At 40.2% G+C, this 20602-nt stretch overlaps 1 protein-coding gene across 3 annotated transcripts in view; it reads left to right on the top strand.

The window, feature by feature from the left end:
• The window catches only part of CTPS2 (CTP synthase 2), a 140524-nt gene extending 121062 nt beyond the window's left edge, over window positions 1-19462 (top strand). For all 3 annotated transcript variants that reach the window (XM_053579859.1, XM_053579862.1, XM_053579860.1), the window contains exons 17-19: window positions 2301-2445; window positions 17394-17498; window positions 18345-19462. In XM_053579859.1, coding sequence (XP_053435834.1) covers window positions 2301-2445; window positions 17394-17463 — 215 coding nt within the window. In that variant the 3' untranslated portion in view covers window positions 17464-17498; window positions 18345-19462. The remainder of the gene's footprint in view (window positions 1-2300; window positions 2446-17393; window positions 17499-18344) is intronic.
• The last annotated feature ends 1140 nt before the right edge of the window (window positions 19463-20602 follow it).

The raw sequence follows: 20602 nt of genomic DNA, 5'->3' as shown, positions 1-20602 counted from the left end.
GCTGGGGCCCTGGGTAGAGTGCTGCCCTGGGTAATATTCTGTGGCGTCACAGCTCACAGCAACCTCCAACTTAGGCTCAAGGGATCCTCTTGCCTCAGCCCCTGAGTAGCTGGGACTATGGGTGCCCGCCACAACTCCCAGCTATTTTTTTTTCAGACACTAGGTCTCTCTCCTGCTTAGGCTGGTCTTGAACTCAAGCAATCCACAAGCAAATTACTATTTGTTTACTTTGTTCAAGTACTTCGTTTCTTTTAATTCTCCTGGTTTTCATTATTGTCAGTAAATACTTAGAAGCTTCTTTCATTGCAAGGATTTAGATTACCATTGATACTTTAAAATTTCATGTGGATTGGAAAGAAATGAGAGCTCCTTGTAAAACCTTGCAATTTTTTCAAAGCTCACTGCAAGGGAATTCATTTTATTAAGGAAAATTTCCCAATAGACTTTAATTTCAGGTACCCATGAGAAACATTTCTGTGAATCTCTACTGTTCCAAAGGGTTCTAAAAGGAATAATAACCCTTGAAATTAGTATAATGTCAGAATTTGGTTCAACGCAATTAAGAGCACTATTTTATTTTGTTTATTTATATTTTAAGAGCATTATTTTAAAAGTACATAGAGTATCACTAAAATAAAAACTTTTAATTTTTATTATAATAGATGCATAGCGGACTGTTTTTTGATAAAGTGATTCAGAGCAATGATCCGTTCTTTTAAGTGCTCTGTCCCTGGCCATGACACAGTTCATTGCTCAGCTTTTGTCTGTAGTGGTATGAAAACACAATTACTGTCTGCTTTCTTTCAAAGACATCTCAAGATGCTATGATGTATAATGTACTACATCTTAAATTTAAAGTTTCATTGTTTAATTTCTTTTGTATGTATTGGTAGTTTCGCTTCTTTCCTTGAGGGGACACATTCCGGGGAGAAGGTGGCATTCCCATCACCAAGTTTTTGTTCCTGAAAAACATTCCTCCAAGGCTTTTTCTTAGACGTAGCAGGTCTCTATACTGGATTTTCATGGATCAGAGCTGTCTAATAAAACTCATTGCAATGATTGAACTATTCTGCCCTGCTCAATATGGTAGTCACTAGCCACATGTGGCCATTGTTCTCCTGCCCAATTAATTTTAATGATTTTAAATAGACACATATGGCTAGTGGCTACCATTTTGTACAGCAGAGTTCTCATTATTATTATTATTGTTGTTATTATTATTATTTTAATAGTGATGGTGTTTCACTGTGTTGCCAGGCTGGCCTCAAGCAATCCTGTTTCAGCCTCTCAATTTGCTAGGATTATAGGTGTGAGTCTTTGTGCCTGGCCAAGCAAAGCTTTAAACGGTAGCCTTATTTCTGTTCAATCATCATTTCTTTATTACTGTAGTAGTAGTTTTGGGTCTTTAGCACCATCTAATATCCGAATGTTGTCTGGTTTCTTTGGATTTCCTGTGACCTGCCAATTCATTCATGGAGGCTGGTGGTCTCTGGAGTAAAGATTTCCAGTAGTTCCTGAGAAAATTGGCTTATTGCTAGAGACTCGTGAACATGGTACATGTGTTGTCAGAGAGAAGGAAAGATTTCTTAACAAAACTCTGACGTAAGCGTTGGAATTATAGCTGACTCATAGGCTTTTGCAGAAGAGAGAACATTACTATGTGTCAACCGTAAACTGGTGCATTCTTTAAGGGCAGCCAGCATCTTATTTATGTAATGGGAATTTGTGATTTTGAATTCTATACTCATTTTTAGATCGTCTGATAAAGCATGACATTGAAAGCTTTAAAGTTAGATTTACATCCTCATACGAAACTTAAATTTAGCTTGAGTCATAACCTGGGACAGAATGTTTAAATGAATGGATCATTGCTCTGAATCACTTTATCCAAAAAATCCTTAGTTTCATGGTGCTGTGGTTAATGTCCAAGTTAAAGTTGTGACTAGAAAAGCAGTTGTGTTTGTTGTAGTCCCAGGTCAGCATTGTGTTGGCCTATCCCAGAGGACTCTTCCCTCTTTCCCTTGGGAAAACAGAATTCTTGCCATTACAAAGTTTTTACCTGACTTTGCTCACCCTAACACATTGTACAGGTAAGGTAAAATTTTGGGATCTTTTCTTGAGTGAGATATGTTTTATAACTGGGAATTCCACTCAGAAATGGATGGTGAAAGTGACTGTGATGAAAAGTTGAATAGCCACCTTAACCATTTAATGAGTTCTTTTATTCAAAGATGAGAAGACCTTTACAACAGTTTTCATATTGGTCTGCTTCAGTTTCATCATGATTCTTCTCATTTCAGATCATCCCTATTTTGTTGGTGTCCAGTTCCATCCGGAGTTCTCTTCAAGGCCATTGAAACCTTCTCCTCCATACTTGGGGCTGTTGCTTGCCGCAACCGGGAACCTGAATGCCTTCATGCAGCAGGGATGCAAACTCTCTGCCAGGTAACCAGCTTACTGCTCCTAGCGATGACCCAAGATGCTCAGTTATTACCATCTTAGGTTTCTCACAAAATTTCATATAAGTGTAACATTTTTTAAAAGTGAAGAATCAGACGAGATCGCGCGTTCAGGGTGGTATGGCTGTAGACTAAAGTGAAGAATCAATTATTTCCCTCTTAAACACATCTTTTCCCCCTTTTACTCCAAATTAATCATGCCTATAACAGTAATATGTTGGCTTTCCAAATCATGCTGATTTGGGTATTATTTTAGGAATTTTTGTCATTTTGTTTGTTCTCCTATAAACATACGCATATCTTAATATGTTTATTGACTCTTTGCTTTATGAATAGCTTGTTTACAGTTTGTGCTTTTTTTCCCTCATTTTGTTATTGTATTCCTTACCTATTGGGAAGCTTTTTCTATTATTAAGTATATTAATCTTTTGTTATGTTGCAAATACTTTTCTAAATGATTTTACTTTCTAAGTTGTTAGTGGTAGTTTTTGTTATTCCTAAAGAGTTTTAGATAATGACTTTATATAGTACTTATTTATGTTTTGCTTAAAATTTATTTGGTCAAATCTTTTATGAATTTTGCCTTTTAGTAGCATACCTAAAATCCTTCCGTCTGGAAATTTTATATGGATAATAACCCCTGTGTTTTCCTCTAACATTTATGGTTTCTATTTTATATTTTAAATTTATAAAGTATATGAAATTTATTTTCAGTGAAAAGTGTGAGGTAGGGATCTAACACCCTTAACACCCCTCTATGCCAAATTGCTAGTAAATTGAGTAATCTGCATTTGTTTTAGGGATTTTTATTGTTACATTGATGATTTTATCTCTTATACCTGCACCTTTGCCATCCTTTTCCTTATCACAGCATTAAGACCTTACCTACCCAATCCCATTATTATTAACATTTTTAATGCATTTTGCTATTCTTTCTGGCAAACTATACAATAATTCTTAAAATCAGCTTTTTGGGGGGTTGTTTTTTGTTTTTGTTTTCTTGAGACAAGATTTCTCTCTCCTGCCCCAGGCTAAAGTGCTGTGGTGTCATCATAGCTCATAGCAACCTCAAACTCTTTGCTTAAGAGATCTTCTTGCCTCAGCTTTCCAAGTAGCTGAGACTACAGGTTCCCGCCACGATATCTGGCTGCTTGTTGGTGAGCAGAGATGGGGTCTAGCTCTTGTCAGGCTTATCTCCAACTCTTGAACTCAAGGTATCCACTTGCCTCAGCCTCCCAGAGTGCTAGGAATACAGGTGCGAGCCACCACACCTGGCCTATAATCAGGTTTGAATAAAAAATCCTCAAGGATTTTCACTGAAATTTCATTATACTTAAATGTTAGTTTGGGGGGAATTGATCTTTACTTCTTCTCATCCATGAATATTGTATGTAATAACTTTGAATGTGGAAAGACCAGCCAGAATATCATAGACTTAGGTAGAGATTAGTACCACAATAACCAAATAAATACTGTTTAGAAGGTTTTATTGCCAGTGCTCATACTAGCAAACAACCCTTGCAGTATCGCAGTTGAGAGCAGCCAGGGTTTGTGTATGGGGTGTGTGTGTATGTTTGTGTGCGCGTGGGCGCTTTCACTCCTGCGCTTCTATTACAGAAGCAAACTTGTGGCATAACCTGCTAGGAGAAGCTTACAGCTCTCTGGCATTTCTTTTCACTGTATGTTGTCTGTGGGGACAACTTTACATATTTTGCATTAATTCAGGACCGTTAATCCTGAATTAATGGTCACCCCTCACGGTCTTGAGCCAGTGTGGTGACTTTCACCTGTGCCTGCCTGAGGAACAGGCTGTGCCTTATGTACCTCATGGTCCATGGTTCCACATAGGAGATTTGCTCTGAAGAACAGCTGCCTGTGCTCTGAGGCTGCATAGCTTCCATGGCATGTTGACATTTCAGTGTGGTCCTATGCCAGATGCGTGGTGTGACCCTTCCCAGCCAGTCTATAGTCTCCATTATTTCAGGTTCTCACCCTGAAAGAAGGAGGGTGACAGAGCAAGTTAGATGGCTCAGAGAAATAACTCACTCAACCTCTGGCAAGCACCAGCTAATATCCGAATGTTGTCTGGCATCTGTGGACTCCCTGTGACCTGCCAGTTTCTACCTGGAGGCTGGTGGTCTCTGAGTAAAGCTCTTCAGTAGTTTCTGAGAAAATTGGCTGATTACTAGAGACTCCTGAACATTGTATGTGTGTTTCAGAGAGAAGGAAAGAATTGTTGTTGTTTTTTTTTTTTTTTTTGAGACAGACACTCAAGCACTTGCCCTGGGTAGAGTGCTGTGCCATTACAGCTCACAGCAACCTCCAATTCCTGGGCTTAAGCGATTCTCCTGCCTCCGCCTCCCAAGTAGCTGGGCCTACAGGCGCCCTCCACAACGCTAGGCTATTTTTTGGTTGCAGCCGTCATTGTTGTTTGGCGGGCCTGGGCTGGATTTGAACCTACCAGCTTAGGTTAGCCACTTGAGCCACAGGCGCCGAGCCAAGGAAGGAAAGGATTCTTTTTTTTTTTTTTTTTTGTGGTTTTTGGCCAGGGCTAGGTTTGAACCCGCCACCTCCAGCATATGGGACCGGTGCCCTACTCCTTGAGCCACAGGCACTGCCCAGGAAGGAAAGAATTCTTAACAAAACTCTGACACAATCATTGCAATTATAGCTTACTAATAGGCTTTGGCAGAAGAGAGAACATTCCCATGTGTCAACCATAAAATGGTGTGTTCCTTAAAGGCAGCCAGCATCTTGTTTATCTTCGTCTCCCTGGTTTCTTCTCACATAGGGTTGTTTATTACCATTGAAGCAATAAATGCAGGTCGCAGGGAAAGATGGATGTAGTCTAGTCTAATCTGAACACACACACTGCAGGGGGTTTTCCAACTAAGCGTGGTGACTGAATTTATCCAATGACAGACACCAGGATTCCAGAGGAGCCCTGCGTATCAACTCCTGTGTGCCCAGCTTCATGGGATTAGTGAGCTTTGAAAAGCAAATGACCGCTTTGATGCCAGGCTCTAATGTGAGCTGAGTTGGAGCTGTATTTCTGTCAAACAAGATTACTGCTTGTAATCAACCCTGTTCAAATGTGACAAGGTATATGAACACTAGAATAATAACTTCCTTTCCCAGAAATTGGCTCTGATGATATTCAACTGTATAGCACATGCATGGAGTGTAAATATTCTTGGCTTTGAGCACGCATATCTGAGCTGTAGCCTCTGCATTCTGCCTAGTGGAGAACATTTATCTTTTAGTGCCTGGGAAATTGCAATAAGGAGATCATTTTGGGATTTAGAACCAGTGAGCTATATTCTTAGCTACTTTGTTATCTACAGAATGGCAGCACTTAGGAAGATCACTTCTACCTGGTTTTGGACTTTAGTGGTCTGCTCAAGGACATAATAGTTTTAGGGCAGTATTTAAAAAATATGTGCAAAATCCAGCTAAGAGTTTTGTTTAGGGTGTCCCTCTAATATAGCTCACACAGTTGGTAATTTGCTGGAAGTGGTCAGAATATAGTTGTACTTAGCCAGTGTTTGTTACAGCGACCCAGTAAGCAGGATCAGCAAGAGGAAAGATGTTATTAGGGTCTGGAGAAATCCATTTGCCAGGTTTCCTCTGCCTTCTCTTCCTGTAGTAAGTTACACAAGGTGTCACTCTCCTTACTGAAGCCAACATGCAACAAGATGTGTGTGATGTTTCTGCCCAAAAGCTAGTTTGAGACTCAGAGTTTAGTGATTTTCTTGGGGGCTGATCTGCCTAGCAACTATCAAAATTCCAGAAGGAAGATAGGTATTCTCCATAAATCACATTGTTTGTATAAACAGCCTAGACCCAGTGAAATAACCTTAAAAGTTAGTAAGGGAGAGCATATTCCAAAAGCCATATTCCCACATAACCAGCCAAGGATGAATCCTGTAAATAGGCCTTTTAAAAGAAAGCAGCCATAGGCCTACTGTGTTAACTCCTTTGCATGAATCTAACTAATAAACTTTTTTTTTTTTTTTTTTTTTGAGACAGAGTCTCACTATGTCACTGTGGCGTCACAGCTCACAGTAACCTCCAACTCTTGGGGGCTTAAGTTATTATCTTGCCTCAGTCTCCCAAGTAGCAGGGACTACAGGCACCTGCCACAATGCCTGGCTATTTTTTTGTTGCAGTTGTCGTTGTTGTTTAGCTGGCCCAAGCCGGGTTTGAACCCGCCAGCCTCCGTGTATATGGCTGACGCCGTAACCACTGTGATATGTTTGCTGAGCCCTGATAAACCATTTTTAGAATAAATAAATCCAATGGGAAATTATGGTTTATTAAATAAATGATTCTATAATAAATCTTTTCTAATCTCTTTCCTCTGGTATCTAAACAAAATTTTTCTCATGTGTGAAAGGTAATCACAAATTTGCATGGTCTTCCCATATAATGTAATGGAATGGGACTGCTTCATGTAATTGTAAGAAATAATTCTGGGAGACTTATGCTAAATAGAATATATGAAGGTGCTTGTAATTGCAAGTTTTTAAAATCTAGAAACAAAAGCATATGATCTCTATCCAGAATTCCATTTTTAGGCACCGGAGTCTGAAGTTCATAGATTGTTTTTCAGCACACGTGTCTCTGTGGGGCCCACAGGGCTCTTAGGCACAATCACTACACACCAAGTTCAGGTACAGCTTCCATTTTTTATGGTGTTGGCATTTATCACGTCCATTTGGCAGGTCAGAGTGCTTGTTCTATATCAGAAAGCACAACCTTAGATTGAGTTCAGTTTGCAGTTCACGGAAATGCAGCTCTTTGGGGAAACAGGTCTTGAAAGTGTAAAACCAGAATCTTAAGACATTTTTGTAACATATTATTCTAGGTTTGGGACTTGGATTTCACATCTCAACCCAGCATTTATGTCTGGATTATTTCTGCATTATGTCTTATGCAGAAAAAGCATCTTTTTGTGGCAAAACAGGAGGCAAGGTGGTAAAAAACAGGAGGGAGGGGTACTTGGTGATTCACTGTATTTGCCTATTTTAGGCCAAACTCTAAAGTTTGAAGCTATTTGGTAATGACAGGGTTTTTAAAGGGAGTACACACCTGGAGCCAATATTTTTCCCCCCATTTCCTGATCCCTTTGTGTGCTCCTAGGGTCTAGGTCCACCCTCTCTTTGAGCTTTTCCTTCCCTCTGTATTTGTTGAGTCCTGGCAACAGTCAGTGAGAGAAGGAACCCATTTCATTCACCATTGTCCCTGGTCTCTCTTCTGTGACTCCTGAGGTTTTCTTTCTAAGTAGCATGGCTGACTTCTATCTTGAAGATTTTGTAATATTACAGGAAACACAGAAAATAGAAAAAACCCCCAAGCAGGGCTCTGTGCCTCACACCTGTAATCCTAGCACTTTGGGAGTCCGAGGCCCGTGGATTGCTTGAGCTCCTGAGTTCGAGATCAGCCTGAGCAAGAGTGAGACCCCATCTCTAAAAATAGCCAGGCATTATGGTCCGTGCCTATAGTCCCAGCTACTTGGGAGGCCTGAGACAAGAGGATCACTTGAGCCTAAGAGTTTGAGGTTGCTGTGAGCTATGATGCCAGGGCACTCTAGCTAGAGAAACAAAAAAAGAAGAAAGAAAAAATCACCCGTAAGCCTGCTAGTCTAACATAGTAGTCACTGTGCTCATTTTTGAATATTTCCTTCTAGTCTTTATTTTATACCCGCATAAGACTCTTTTCATGTTTATAATCACAATACTGACTATATATATTCCCCCCAGCTCTTTTGTTTTGAAAACTTGTAAACTTGCAGAAAAGATGAAATAGCATAGCGAATCCTTACTTTTCCTTCACCTAGAACCTTTGATTGTTACTGTTTAAACACATTTTCTTCTCTCCCCACGCCATATATGTAGACTTTTGAATCACTTACAAGTAAGTTGTAAACATTATAGCATTTCATACCTGAGTACTTTATCACCATGCATTTTCTAAAATTAAAGGCATTTTTCTCACATGATTGCAATATCAGCACACTAAGAAAATTAACATTAATTTGATGACATTATCTAATGTCTGGTCCATATTTAAATTACTTCATTTGCTGGTGACTCCTGTGGCTCAAAGGAGTAGGGCACCAGCCCCATATGCCAGAGGTGGCGGGTTCAAACGCAGCCCCAGCCAAAAAAAAAAAAAAAAAACTGCAAAAGAAAAAAAATTTCTCCATTTGCTCCCACATATCTTTTTAGCTTTTTTTTTTTTTTAAATACAAAATTTGATGAATGATCCATTCAAGATTCATTGGATTATATTTCCTTAGTTTCTTTGATCTGGATAAGTCACTCTGTCATTTTTGGTTTTGTTAACGTTGACTTTTATGTAGAGTCAAGGCCAGTTGTCTTGTGGAAGTAAACAGGAACTGGAGTCATCTGATTGTTTTCTCTTGATTAGAATCAGTTTAAACATTTTTGGAAGAATAGGTCATTGGGATGTTTTTTTAAAATGCACTTTAGGAGGCATTTAAGGCCTGGTTGTCCCACTGTGGGTGGTGATGCCAAGTTTATCACTTGATGAAGGTCGTAACTATTTCAGGATCTCCTTAACATAGGAATATTTTTCTCCATTTTGGTTTCTAACCAGTGACCCTCACTGAAATGTCCTGGAAGAAATGGTTGATTCTAAGGCTAGAAGCAGGGAAAATATGACATGAGTCTGGAACATACTCTTGTATTTAAAACAAGGAACAGCTGAGAATGAATGGGGAATGTTTTTCACAAGGTCAAGGAAACTAGTTTGAAAGGGCTACTACTGGCTTTATTTGGTCATCGAAAGGAACAATGACAGTATTAGATTATAACATATTTCAATTTTTTGAAATTCCATGAGTTCGTTTTGTGTTCAGAAAATACAAAAGTGAAAGAAACCAAAAAGCCAATTAAAAACAATAGATGCAAGTCAACTGGGGTGGCTCATGCCTGTAATCTAGCACTCTTGGTGGCCAATGTTAGATGGATCCCTTGAGCTCAGGAGTTCGAGACCAGCCTGAGCAAGAGTCGGACCCCCGCCTCTACTAAATATAGAAATGTTAGCTGGGTGTTGGTGTGTGGGGGGGCGCCTGTAGTCCCAGCTACTTAGGGTTCTTAGGCAAGAAGATGGCTTGAGCCCAAGAGTTTAAAGCTGCAGTGAGCTGGGATGAAGCCGTTGCATTCTATCCTTGGGGACCCTGTCCCAAAGAATCAAAAACCCCCACCAAATATAGAAGCATCTCCCAATGTAATACCTGATTCGAATAAGGATCATCAGTGGATGCTAAAACCACGGGGTGGAACTTGTGGGAAACAGAGTATTATTCATGAGTTTTCAGAATATCATTCTTTATTAATTACAGAAGCCTATATTTTGAACTTAACACCCCATATGCAGTTTTCCAAGTTGCATGGTGTTCCTAATATTGAAAGGCTGCATCCTCTAGCATTCACTGAGCATACCACCTGGATTACAGCTTATTCTGTCCCTGACACTGTGCTGAGTGTTAGATGAACAAGTGCTAGTTGAGTAGGAACATATCCTCTGTCCTGGGGGACTAGTCAGGGAATATAAGGGCTCTCTAAATTTTGGGAGATGACTTATGACCTTCTGAGATTGTGATAAAAGTTGTGGGACCACTTCCTGCAAAGCTCCCAAATGTATCCCTTATGTCCCCTCTCCCCCCATCCATAGACTTTCTGCTAGGGGTCTTCAGGTACAGATATATACACACACCCATCTTGGGAAGAACACAGACTGGCAAGCACACGGTCCCAGCAGTGGTAGAAATGCTGATGGCATTAGAGCTTGTTCTCTCTCCTATGGTCACACCCAAAGGGTGCCCCCAGCTACACTTCCAGGCAGAAGTTCAGATCTCCCCCCTCCCCATACATACACACTCATAGTCTGCAGGTCCTGGAGATAGCTGTTGGAATCTTGGAATCCACCCTGTCTTTCCTCTGTTTGCTGACAGGCTGCAAGGGAGTTCGGCTGGACTTCAGAGCATAGAGTCAGAACTCTAGCCAAGTCAGCTGAGTTCCAACCTGCTCTTTTATTTCCCAGCTGGCTATAACCTCATAACCTCTTTCTTCTATCTGTTTCTTTTTAAAAGGAGGCCATGTAATAGTCCTCACTTGACATGGCAGAGATGGAGATTAAGTTGCACACTAAATGTAAGGCACTTGCTGCAGTGCCTGGTCTGTTGGAAAACCTAGATGGGAATTATGAGGACGATGCTATTGTTAATTTTACCTTAGTTCGAGTCTCCTACATCTCTTGCCTACTGCGAAGCCTGCTACCTATTCTCTCTGCTTCCAGCTTTCTTCCCCCTACTCCATCTCTAGCTGTTAGAATGATCTTCCTACATTATTTTGGAGCTTAAAAATGCCCAATGGCTTCCCTTGACTTAGAGGCTAAAATGCACACAGATCTACATGGAACAGCTTGCTGTCCATGTCCAAACACCCCATGCCGTTTTACCTCTTTCTTGAACTACTTAGCAAGAGGGAAATAGGAGTCTATATCTTGTTAGGATGCCAGTCCCTGGGCAGGGCAGGTGAGAGCAATTCCTCCACTGGCACCAGAGGGTGCATTTCTCCCCGTGAGGCCCACTTATCCCCCAGTAGGTGGCTCCGCTTTCTCTTGGACTTGGAGAGTAAGGTACTCTTTTTTTCCTGCATGAATCAACATTTAGTTTCCAGCACTGTTTCAAACTTAGAATCACCTTGCATCTTGACTTTTGGGGTACACGGTTGATGTTGCTAGGGGCCATTCTAGCAATATATGGTGCAAATATTTTATTTCTGTGGGAGCAGTATGGACAAGTATAGCAGATGTCAGGGGTTCGATCTCCAGGTCTTTCACTGGGTATCCATATAACCTCACCTAACCTACCTGTTCTCCTCCTGTCTTCCTCCTTAGTCCTCCTATGAGGAATAGTTGTGATGGTGCTTTGCACATTTTAAATTGTTATTAGAATACCACTTTCCCCTCCTTTGTTACACTAATAGCAAAAGTGAACTGACATCAAAAAAAGATTGTTTTGTTTTCTTGAACATTTCTTTCAAACACTTTTTAAAGTAGTTTCCCCCTGCGATTGTTTGACTTCATTGCTGTACCTTGAGAGTTTTTAATGGGAAATTATTGTTAATAAACCGCATTTGAGTACACCTTCCCTTACGGATTAAATGTTAGGTAAAAGGCAATCATGGTTCACTGCAGAGTTGATAGTGCGGTGCCAGCCAGGAATGGAGTTAATAGTAAGACAGACTCCTGTGCTTTCAACACCCTGCCTGAGTTGTATTCTACTGTTTACTATGAAATGCAAAACTCATTCAAAGAAAACTAAGTTTTTATTTCATTGTTCTTATATTTTATGGCTTCCGGGGCTCTTTCCGAAGGAAGTAAGTATAGCCATAACAATGCTTTGGGAGAAACTGTGCATGGCAACCTGTTTCGAAAACACTCTTTTTCACATGAAATGGATTTTGATATGGTAGGAACTCATGCATGCTGGGAATCCTGTGTCTTTGGAAATATTTTTAAATTCCAAATCACCTCTTTCTGTTAATGGACAAGAAATGGTTTAACAGCTGCCTTGGGGTAGCTTACAAGGTGGATGTATGGGGGGTTACTATATTCTTTACCTAACTCCTTAGAATATTTTTTTTTTTTTTTTAATGTTTGGAATTCATTGGGATCCAGAAATCTTTGACAAACAAACATGACTATGAGAAGCCTTTGTTTGTCAAGAAACAACTGTAGTCCATGGCAGTCAATGTCTTTTAAGTTGAACTGTTGTCATAATGATAGTGATTCCCATGTGTTGCTGATGGTGATTTTAATTTTGTCCTGTAGGAAATGGTATCATAAAATACTTTTTCTTAAAAAGAGAGTTTCCAGGTTTTTTTTTTTTTTTGGGGGGGGGCACATGCATGCATAAGAGATACTTGCTGTGATTTTAATTAATGATATAGGTAGCCAGTCCTTTAATAAAAACCTTATTAGGAAATGAGGACCATTGCATGGTGACTGTAGTTTGTTTAATTTAAATCATTATTCATTTGTTATAAAATCATCACTATCTTATAGAACTTTCTGCACTGATGGAAATGTTCTATAATCTGCATTATCAAATTTGGCAGTCACTAACCACACGTGGCTACTGAGCATATGAAATGTAGTTAGTGCAAGGAAGCAATGGAATTTTACATGTTTATTGATTTTAATTGATTGAAATTTATATAGCCACCATTACTTGTGGCTGCCATATTGGGCAGTGCAGTTTTAAAAGCTTCCCATTCTGAAATGTAACAAGACACACATGAATGAGTCTGTATTTTGTGGCACTTCATAAAATTTAATTTGCAAAACCCTAATGCCTGATAATTCTTCCAAGTGAGAACTTGTGTGCCTGCATGTTTGTGTATGTCTATAGAAGAGATTACTAAAAAGGACTGTTTAGTCTTAAGAGAGAGCTGACATGTCTTGAATTAAGTGAAAATATACCCAGTTAAGTTTACTCATGGTTTCTTTTGTTTCTGTGAAACAGAAATGAGTATCTAAGTCATAAGCAGCACAGAGAGGTATTCACATGTTATTGTGCATGCAAGAGCCCCTGCTGTTCTGCCATCGCAGCTCCATTTTATTTCTAGAGGTTGTTTTTGCTGGCAGATGAATGTCCTGAAACCAGCAAGTTCAGCAGCGATGCCTATTTTAACAATTCTATTCTTGAGTGTCATGGTGTATTTTATTGTCCTACCCTTGTCTCTGAACACATATGAAAGACAATTACTGAACCTAGTCATTAACCTTGGACATGAATAAACTCAAACTGAGCCTCATTTTGTTAGACTCACCCTGTGCCATTTTGATGTGTTGGCAGAGTTTGCAGCGGACAACCATCAGATAGGAAATGAGAGTCATTAGGTTAGAAACAGAACCGCCCAAGTCCACTTATTAATGTGGGTAGGAAATTACAATTGGTACAGGAAACAATTTCTGAAAATCATGCACTTAGCAGTTTTCATTGTTTTTTCTTTTTTTTTTTTATGTTTCTATGACTTTTTGGGAGATACCATGTTATGAATATGTAACTTCCGTAAATAGCAGCAGCTTATATTTTTGTATCATCTCAGAGCAAATTTAGACATTTTATTTTGGCCCTCATAACATTTTGGTCAGTTTGTAGGTATATTTATTATTACCACTTTTTCTAGATTGTTAGGAGACAAGTGACCTGTCTAAAAGTACACAGTTAATAAATATAGAGGGTACCCCAAAAATGTATACAGGTTGTTTTTTCCTTGAGACAGAGCCTCAAGCTTTTGCCCTGGGTAGAGGGCTGTGGCATCACAGCTCACAGCAACCTCAAACTCTTGGGCTTAAGCAATTCTCTTGCCTCAGCCTCCCAATTAGCTGATACTACAGGCACTCACCACAACACCCGGCTATTTTTTTGTTGCAGTTGTCATTGTTGTTTGGCAGGCCTGGGCTGGATTTGAACCTGCCAGCTCTGGTGTATGTGGCTAGCACCTTAGCTGCTTGAGCTACAGGCGCGGAGCTAAATGTATACAGCTTTTAAGAAAGGAAAAATACTGTATTCAATTTGTAATACTTAATTCACATTTGGCTTCTGCAATTACAAGAGGTGCTCGATGTGACTTGTATTCATTTTTTGCTATTGGTATAGATTGAGTATGACAATTTTAGTACAGTTTTTTTCTTTCTGAAAATGTTGTATACATGTTTTGGGCACCCTCTGTAGTATAACCAGAAGTGTGAGGGACAAGATAAGAGCTGACCCTATTGTTCCCAGGCTTAGTGGTGGGGGTTGAAGTGGGTATAAAGCCTAATACTGAAGGAAATGTAGTTGCTTTGGCCTTTTGTCCTGTCAACTTGTGTTAGGGGACATGTCTTAGTGGACCTTGCTGCCCTACTGAATTGCAGCTTAAGCTACAACCTGTGGCCTGGGTTAGTATGATGGAGATTCTGGCCTCACCTCAGTTGAATTGTGTGCCAGGTATGTCACTTGAATGTCCTTTACCTTCATTTCTTCTCAGATAGAGAGTTGAGTGCAACTTCCAAATTTCTTTTGGTAATTCCATGACCTGAAATGTTGTATAAACCAGGGAGTATTCTACATGTGAGTAGGGAGTTTTTAAAAAATATTCTTCAGTTATTCCTATGTAACAGAGAAGTGATTTTTCCTGAACTAAAGTGTAACTAGGAGGGGTCTTTTACCTGATTGGTTTTAAGGATATGCTGTTTTGTATGTTTACTTAATATATTTCCTCTCCATATCCTCCCCCTGCCTTCACTTATTTTGTCAGAAATTCAGGGAGAATGAGCATGCAAATCAGAAAATAGATTGTCATTCCTGATTTGGCTTATATACTGAAATTTACTCAGTATGTTTAGAGTAAAATCTTTCTTTTTTTTTTTTTTTTTCTTTTGTAGAGACAGAGTCTCACTTTATGGCCCTCGGTAGAGTGCCGTGGCGTCACACGGCTCACAGCAACCTCTACTCTTGGGCTTATGCGATTCTCTTGCCTCAGCCTCCCGAGTAGCTGGGACTACAGGCGCCCGCCACGACGCCCGGCTATTTTTTTGTTGCAGTTTGGCCGGGGCTGGGTTTGAACCCGCCACCCTCGGCATATGGGGCCGGCACCCTACTCACTGAGCCACAGGCGCCGCCCTAGAGTAAAATCTTTCTATGCTTGCCTGTTTCCTACCATAGGGTTTCTGTAATTGTTCTCTTTCTCTTTTAAAACAAAAAACAGCATGCATTTAACTGTTAAGGAATTAAGACTTTTATTGCTACAAGTCAGGAAATGCTTGGCCAAAGTTAGGGATGGGTCAGGCATGAGACACTTCCTGGCAATATCATCTCCATAGGTAAGTAGAACTCTAGTGGAGCTGATTTATTTGGAACTGAGCAAGAGGAACCCCAAACAGAGCCCATGGCTTAGAGTGCAAAAGTTCAATGGCAGAGTTCTCTCATGGAGAAGGTATAGGTTTTTTTTTTTTTTGAGACAGAGCCTCAAGCTGTCACCCTGGGTAGAGTGTTGTGGCATCATAGCTCACAGCAACTTCCAACTCCTGGGCACAAGCTAGTCTCTTGCCTCCACCTCCCAAGTAGCTGGGACTACAGGTGCCCATCACAACGCCTGGCTATTTTTTGGTTGCAGCTGTTATTGTTGTTTGGCAGGCCCAGGCTGGATTTGAACCCGCCAGCTCATATGTATGTGGCTGGCGCCGCTTGAGCCACAGGCGCCGAGCCGAGAAGGTGTAGTTTTTAAGGGAACTCAACATGGTGATGTATATGTCAATGATCAGTCCTGTTTTGAATATTATACGGGACTCAAGGTAATCAGGGCATCCTCATGTATTTCTAATTTTGAGAATTGCATAATTGTGCGAATTATTTCTCAAACCCTTGGACCTATGAGAATGTTCCTTGGAATGAAACACTTATGCTGCTGACCTATATATAAATCATAGTGAATAGATTTGAAGCAGATAGGATTTCAAGGCAAGTTTAGAGAGTACATTAACATTTTTTATGTTCACTGCTGGTATTTTCTGGGTCTTGAACCAAAGTGCATGTCTGAACCTTCATGACCACCAAGTTCAAGCCCTTTGTGGAATTTGCTGACTGTGAACGACCAGTTCTCCATAATAAGGAGCTGCTATGACAAACATAGAGGCCAGCAGAGCTCTATGTCTAGGCTGAAAAGAAAAGGTAGTGTTTGACTATGCACTCAGGGGTTCGTAGCTGTGCTCACTGTGCTGTAGTCCTTTCGTGTTGATGTGTAGGGGAGCAGAAATAGCTTTTGCACTGACCATCTTAGATTGATGGCTGAGGTCTCTGTAACAAAGACAGATTAACCCGAGAAAAGCATACATATTTATTTAATATAAGTCATATTTGACACAGGATTCTAAGTAAGGAATGAAGAAACAGGAAATCCTAGTGTTTCTATAGCAGATGTGATGAATCATGGAGAAATATGACAGGACCAAAAGAGTATGATCTAATGCTCATCAATTGGGGGAAACTCTGCTTATTTTGTTTGTCCAGATTCCTTTGTCTGTGTTCCCGTGTCTTTTGAGATAAGGCTGCTTCTTTCTTCCAGGTTTGGGGAGAACATCTCTCACCTGAAACCCTTAATGCCCTACTTCAGGAAAAGTCAGAAAATCCTTCTGGGTTTTATGACCTGTTTTAGGTGTGGGCAGGGCAGGGGAAGGTGACCTTCCCGTACACACTCCTTCTCACATCCCTTCAGCTTCAAATATCTGATGTGCCAAGGTGTCATATTTTGGGGTAGTGTGTGTTGAACCCTCTCATTGCTAAAAGAAACAGTTGTCATCAAAAAGGTAACAGATAAAAAACTGAAGCAATACTTTATGCTGTAATTACACTTAAGAGCCAAGAGTTGGAGCAAAGGATGGACAGAGATTTAGGCACTAGTATGACAAGAGCAGATGACAGAAAATAAACAGGTCCAACAACTAAGGCTTTTGTTTGAAATCATTTTGTCAATGTAACAGCTCTATTAGGGGATACAATAGGGAAGGGTGCAGGAGAGCAGTCTGCTTTCGAGGCTTTTGTTGAAGTGTAGAAATGATCGTGGTCTTCAGAAGATTATAAATTTCAAGCTAAATTGAAGTGCTTTTTCAATTTTTCTGAATAAGTAACTTCCAATTACTGATAAAAGCAAGTTCCCAGTTTCTCTGACCAAAGAAGGAAGCTGCTGTGTGTTGTTGGACTAACGTCTTCTTATAGTGACAAGAAGGTTCGAAAAGAATATTCTTTAGTATTTTTTCCAAGTGGGGGTTAATACAGAATGTGTTGGGATTGCAAATTGAATAATTGTCCAGGGTTTATTTTTATACCTTGCTAAATTAGTTCCTCTTTTAATCTAGTGACAGATACAGTGATTCGAGTGATGACAGCTTATCCGAGCAACGGATAGCAGATTTGGACATAAACTAATACGGGACTTGGAAGAGTGTGGACTGCCAGCAAGGGTAAGGTGGAATCTTTCAGTATTGTTTGTTTAATAGATCAGCTGTCGGCTTGGTGTAGAGGGGGCGATCGCAGGAATTGTCTCAGAGGATCCTGCTCCCTCAGACATTCTTATTTGACTAGCACAGTTAGCAGGACAGTCATAAGTATGACTATACCTGGAGGCTGTTTGTCGTCAGAGTTGTAATGGTCTAGGTCAGGGGATGACAGACTTTTTCTGTAAGGCAATAAGGCCATATGGTAAATAGTTTTAGACCACAGCCACACAGTCTCTGTGGCAACCACTCATCTCTGCTGGCTTAGCAGGAAAGCAGACAATACCTAGAGAGATGGACATGGTTGTGTGCCGAAAAAACTTTATTTATAAAAAGGTTGCTGACCCCTGGTGTAGGTCACTCATAGAAAAACAGATTTCTTTGGGTTTGTATAAAATAAAATAGTACTTTTTTTTTTTTTGTAGAAGGATAGAAGAGACAGGCTTGGAGTCCAAGGCCACCTTATTTTTCCTGTGTGTGGCTCTATTACGCGCTATTAGAGAGGATAGCAGCCTGGATGGCTTTATTAAATTTGTGCTCAGAGACAGATATTGCCTGGGATTGCCCTAGGGGTTATGGCAGGCCTTGATTTGGACAGGCCGTTCTTTAGCAGACAGCAGAGTTAATTAATTGCTCTAGTGAGTTATTTGCTCTCATTCCACAAAGAGGCGGAACATTCATGTTCATTTGTCTCAAACAGAGATCTTTAAGAGCAAACCAAAAATGGGGCCAAGGTTAGCTGGAGATATTTTAAAGACTTGTATTTTCAGTTTCTGATGTTGCTTATGCTTATATTCTTTTTTTTTTTTTAAGCATCTGAAGTAATTGAACTCAATATGAAGGAACTATCTGAAGAAATCACCACATTCATAGCATCACTCTGTTCTCCACCAAACATGGGCTATAAAGCCTCAAAGTTAATCTAATACATGTTTTCATGAACCAGCACCAAAGGGTTGTTTTCTTTTCCCTCCAGACGGTGCCTTTGGTACTTAGAAATTTCTGTAGTTGATTAAACGTTTTCAAGCAAGCATACTGGGGAGAAAGTGTGTTTGTGTCTCGTCTGGTGTTTCAGGATGATGAGCAACAATCTGGGTATATGGGTCTGTCGTATGGACAGGGTAGCCCGGCGCGTGATGTAATTGACTTTATGTCAAAAATTAGTCATTTTGTTACTTGGAACTCAACCACAAATTTGTGTGTGGCCCTTCAATTTCTTGCCCTATTTATTTTCATTTAAAACTAAACTTTAACAAGTCCAAGACCTGGGGTCGCAAGAAAGGCTGTAGCTTCAGGCACAAAATTTAAGAGGGGTCCCCAAAACTCAGGAATCAAGATCAGTAATACAGGCTGGATATCCCTTATCTGAAATCTTTAGGGCTAGGAAGTGTTTCGGGGGAGGTTAGAATACTTGAATATACATACTGAGGTATGAAAGGTGTAAGGGCTGGTGCCAGAGTTGTTCAGGCCAGGTTTATTGAAAGGGGAGGGTAATCCCCTGGTAGTGCAAAGGTGGCATCTGCTTCCAGGGGCAGTTAGATACCCCTTTTATATGGAGCCAAGGGGGGTGGGCAAATTCCACAGCTTGCCTGGAAATTTAGGGTCCTTTGGCACCAACTTCGGGAGGTGGGACTACCCAGATCTTTGTGTCTTTGTCTTAAGAGGAAAAGAGGAGGAGGAGGGGAAAGGGTTTACGTGTGGATGTGTTAGGCCCCCCAACATAGTATACTGGGAACAGAACCCAAATCTAAGCACAAAATTGGTTTCAATTTCATATAAGCCTTTATACACTAGCCTGATGGTAATTTTAGATAATATTTTAAGTAATTTTGTGTGTGAAACTACTAAGTTTTGGCTATGACCCCTCACATGCGGTCAGATGTATAATTTTCCACTTGTGGCCTCATGTAGGTGCTCAAAAAGTTTTAGGTTTTGGAGCATTTTGGATCTTGGATTTTGAGATTAGGGGCATTAAACTTGTATTTTTTTGTTTGTTTTTGAGACAGAGTCTCATTATGTCGCCCTTGGTAGAGTGCTGGGGTGTCACAGCTCACAGCAACCTCAATTCTCTTGTCTTAGCCTCCCAAGTAGGTGGGACTATAGGTGTCTGCCACAACACCCTGCTATTTTTTAGAGACTGGGTCTCCCTCTGACTCAGGCTGGTCTGGAACTGGTGAGCCCAGGCAATCCACCCCCTTCAGCTTCCCAAGTGCTGGGATTACAGGCATGAGCCACTGGGCACAGCTCGTATATATATTTTTTAACTGAGGTGAAATCTATATAACATAGAACTAGCCATTTTAAAGTAGATAATTCAGTGGCTTTTGTTGATGTTGTACAATCACCACCTTTATCATTTTCCAGAACATTTTCATCACTCCTAAATAAACCACAGTATGCATTAGCAGTCACCACCCATCTCCCCCTCCTCCCATCCAGTGGCAACCACCAATTTCCTTTTTATTTCTGTGGCTTTGTCTATTCTGTATATTTAATATAAGGGGCCTCATATAATAGGTGCTTTTTGTGTCTGGTCTCTTTCATTTAGCATGAAATTGCCAAGGTTCATCCATGTTGTAGCATGCATCAGAACTTCATTCCTTCTTATGGCTGAATAAAATGTCATTGTATGGGTATACCACAATTTATTTCCACCCTTTGGCTATTATAAATAACGTTCACATGCTAATATTTTGGGGATACATCTTTTTAATGTTATGGGATACATATCTAGGAATGGAATTGCTGTGTTGTGTGGTAATTCTGTGGAAAGATCAGTGATATTTTGATGCAATTTTTGAAAAAATCAAAAATAATACGATTCATAGTGAACAAAGTAACAGATTTTTTTTTCTTTTTCTTTTTTTTTTTATTGTTGGGGATTTATTGAGGGTACAATAAGCCAGGTTACACTGATAAAATAACAGATTTTAAAATCAAAACAGGATGCTGCTCTGTATCCCGTTATCCAGCATTCTTATTTAGTATGCTTTCTTTGTTTTGAGACAGAGTCTCATTTTGTCATCCTCAGTAGAGTGCCATAGCATCACAGCTCATAGCAACCTCAAACT

The sequence above is a fragment of the Nycticebus coucang genome, chromosome X (assembly GCF_027406575.1).
Source record: "Nycticebus coucang isolate mNycCou1 chromosome X, mNycCou1.pri, whole genome shotgun sequence".
NCBI classification, from domain to species: Eukaryota; Metazoa; Chordata; class Mammalia; order Primates; family Lorisidae; genus Nycticebus; species Nycticebus coucang.
The sequence above is the reverse complement of the archived record's forward strand: the minus strand, read 5'-3'. Positions and strand labels throughout refer to the sequence as shown.